This window comes from Manacus vitellinus, unplaced genomic scaffold (assembly GCF_001715985.3).
Source record: "Manacus vitellinus isolate BGI_N305 unplaced genomic scaffold, ASM171598v3 scaffold_68_pilon, whole genome shotgun sequence".
NCBI lineage: Eukaryota > Metazoa > Chordata > Aves > Passeriformes > Pipridae > Manacus > Manacus vitellinus.
In genome coordinates, this window is record NW_021940744.1 from 778117 (window position 1) to 781960 (window position 3844).

Consider the following 3844-nt stretch of genomic DNA (forward strand, 5'->3'; position numbering starts at 1 on the left):
CTCGCCTTTGGGCCCGGCGAAAGTCGCAACCCCCACGCTTCTCACCCGAGTTTTGGGTTTGAAGGAGGCGTTCGGCAGTTCCCTCCCAGCGCGGGTGCGAACGCGAAGACATCCCTTAGTTCGCTGCTTCTGTGAAGATCTAACCCTCATCATTCCCACGCAGGTAGAGAATGAAGGTTAGTTGTGCTTTTATATCAAAGAGGTTCTCTCAAACATCCCCGAGATGTCTGTGTGAAGCAACTGCACGCCCCACGCCCATCCCACACTGCAGGAGGGATGTGCATAGTGCTGTTGTCCCAGCTGGAGTGCGGCTGGAAAATTAATATCATGGAGTCATAGAATGGCTTGGGTTGAAAGGAACCTTAAAGCTCATGCAGTTCCACCGCCCTGCCATGGGCAGGGACACCTTCCACTAGCCCAGGTTGCTCCTACCTGGCCTTGGGCACTTCCAGGGATGGGACAGCCACAGCTTCTCTGGGCAACCTGTGCCAGGGCCTCCCCACACTCACACGGAAGAATTGCTTCCCAATATCCCATCTAAACCTACCCTGGTTCAGTTTAAAGATGTTTCCCTTGTCCTGTCACTATCTGCCCACTTAAAAAGTCACTGTCTTTTTTTTTAAGCCCTGCTCAAGTACTGGAAGGGTCTTTAAGGTCTACCTGGAGCTTTCTCCTCTCCAGGCTAAACAACCCCAGATCTCAGCACCTCTCCTCCAAAGAAAGGGAATACAAGGAGAATATTCCCTGTATTTCATTGAGTTTTCTGCCATGGAAACATTTGTATGAATGGACCAACGACAATTTACCATAAAAATAAATAAAGCATGTTTCAACAATTAAAATTATTGGGTCATGATCTTAAAAGGGGCATAGTAATCACAGCTCTCTTAGAAGTTAATAGGATTTGGGCATGCTAAACCCTTTTCAAGATGAAATCTCTAATTAACTCTAAGGGCCCCACCATGGCATATTTGGGTTTTACTGTGGGTAGGTGGTTTCTCCAATGCAGACAGATCCACTTTAAGTAGGCAGCACTCTTGGCTGTGTGCTTGCAAAACTCAAATATAAGGAGAGCAAATTCATGTCTGCTATTCTTTGTTTATAGAACTTAATTTATCATCCACACCAAATTATAGTCTCAGTTTCCTGATCAGATGACTCTCCAAAAAACTAACACAAAAACATCCTAGAAAACTTCAATAAAGAATCTCCAAAGGTCATGGAATCATCTGCACTAAAATTTGAGAAACTCCCTCAATTTGTAAGCATCTTCCTGAACAATTACTGCAAATATATTCCTCCTGTTTGCCCTTCATGACACCTTTATAATTGTCCTTCTAGAATGATACATTAATGAGGCTTTTCTTTCATGGTTAGTTTGCCACATGTTGCTTTTATGCTTGGATTCATTAACCAAATAGAAGGAGCAGCTTTGTAGCCTGTGTGAAGTGATTAGGGTTTCACAGGAGCCAGCTGAATCCACACACACAGAATTCTGCTGTTGCGCACAGGACTGCTCCAGTTTGGAGGATGGGGACTAATGCTACTGAATTATACTTGATGTGGAGGGATGTAACCTGGCATTTTCCATCCACTGCATATTCAAGCTGGGTCACAATCCCGATTTTAGGAGACTTCAGGAGAAATATGCATCTCCTGTGACTCCCCTTGGCCAGGCCTCCCCTGTGGATGTGTCATGACGACACAGGCGCTTCTCATGGGAGGGAATGCAGGGTCAGGATCAGGGCCAAGCAGAGATTATTTCCCCACAGAAAGATCTGGAAGGAAGCAACTGCAAAGCCTTTGTTCTACCTGCAAAGTGTAAAGGTGCAATCCAGTTTGGTGGTGTTGCAGTCAGTGTTTGCAGAAGGCTGACTGGGCTTTTTATCCTGTGCAGCTCTCAATGTCTTTAGTGAAATCTAAAGTGCTTTTAGTTCTCTTCACACTTCTCCTTTATTTTCTTTTTTGAGAACAGCATCAGAGCCATAACAATTTGCTGAGGGCAAATGCAATGCCTCCAGCAGCGTCCTAAAACCAGTAATTTGCTCCTCAGGGTGACATTCCCCTCACTCACACCACTCATGGTGCTCGCTGGCTCCTGTGGCACACAAAAGAGAGAGAGCAGCAGATGCCTGAAACATGAGATGTTCTTCCATGCATAAGAGAAAGGAGTCAACTCAGCTTAGTCTCTCACTCCCAGCCACACAGCACGGGGGAAAGATTGGAGAGTTCAGGTAAACAGTTACCCTGACAATTCATGTCATTCCAACATCTATAAATGCATGTTACTTTATGTGCGTATACAAAGAAATCTGTGCACATTCTGACCTCTTTATTAGTGGCCAAAATTCTATCCTGTTTTTTTTTAAAGCCCATACTCAATCCTGCTGTGACAGGACAATGAGCCACTGTGTGGTGAAATATTTCAGCTTTGAGGAAGAAGCAGCTTTTTGCAGACCTAAGTCCCACAGAAATTAATTTAAGCCATTTGTTTCAGCCTCCTCTAAACATCCACACCAAACACGAAGATTCCAGCTGAGAGAACTGTCTCTGGCAGTGGCGTACTCCCTCAGTTTGACAGGTGACAAATTTTCTCTGAGGCAGCTTTCTTCTAATTTAGACTTGTTTCTCACACAGTGGAAAACAGAGGATCTATCCTGCTGATATTTATAGACAAGTCTATTTCCTTTCATTTACTTCTTCATCTCTGAGGACTCAAATCCATCCAATTATTTCCCAGCAGTTGAGTAAATGACTGTTGCCAACTCTTCCATGAAAGTCTCAGAGACTGGATTACTTTTCCTGTCTATTTATTTATTTATTTTGTACCCAGGGAGTTGAAGGGCTAGCTACAATAGTGGTTTTTAATCAGGCCAACCTCCTCAGAATTGCTTAAGTTTGTGTCCAATATGATTTTCTGCAGTTACCACACACACCAATTTATGTATTAAATATGTATAGATTAATTTTCATTGATCCTTTATTACAGAATAATCATTAAGCCTATAAAGAAGAAGGGTTAAAGACAGGACAGTTCACTTTTCAGTAGGCCCTGCGTCAAACTGATCTTCTCAAGATCACACTTGGTGTTTCCTCGAGTCAGTGCAGATGGTTGACATTTTCCAACCTCAGCCAGATTTTTCTTGGTGTAACCTGGCCAAGTACAACCCCAGTGTACAAGTGATGCCTTTGCAGTCTCTCACCTGATGTTACAAACAGCACACAGTTTTTTTTTTGCATGGACACCAGCTTGAGGCTGTTCAGAGACAGAGACAGGCCTGACTTCATTCAAACCACTGTTTGAAGTTCATCCAAAGAGGCACTAAGGCAGATGGAGCCGGTAAACCAGACCTGGGACACTTTGCATTAGGCAAAGCAGATTCTTGTTGGAAGTCGGAGATATTTCTAGTAAAGCGGTATGAGATGCTTTTAATAACAATACCTTGAATCTATATCCCTTAAGCAGTCTATGAAAGCTTCAGCCACCGTATATTAATTAAATATTCTTTGCTTTAACCCTTTAACCCTTCTTCTTAGGCTTGATGATAATCTTATAATAAAGCATCATTGAAAATTAATCCATATATGTATTTAATACATTAATCGGTATGTGGGTTGTAACCGCAGGAAGTCACATTGGAGATGACCTTAAGCAATTCCGAGGATGTTGGCCTGTTTAAAAAAAAAATTTAAAAAAAATCTCTATTTTAGCCAGCACTTCCATTCCCTGGACACAAAATAATCAAACAAACAGAGAGATAGATAAACAAATAAATAAATAAGAAAAAATTAGCCATTAGAAAATGGTATCGGGAAAGGACCCTTTGTGATAAGGAATATACAT

At 42.4% G+C, this 3844-nt stretch overlaps 1 protein-coding gene across 1 annotated transcript in view; it reads left to right on the forward strand.

The window, feature by feature from the left end:
• Positions 1–155: 155 nt before the first annotated feature.
• TSEN15 (tRNA splicing endonuclease subunit 15) overlaps positions 156–3844 on the forward strand; it is a 15563-nt gene continuing 11874 nt past the window's right edge. The window contains exon 1 of the mRNA XM_018083848.1: positions 156–176. Within this exon, the coding sequence (XP_017939337.1) occupies positions 171–176 (6 nt within the window). The 5' untranslated portion in view covers positions 156–170. The remainder of the gene's footprint in view (positions 177–3844) is intronic.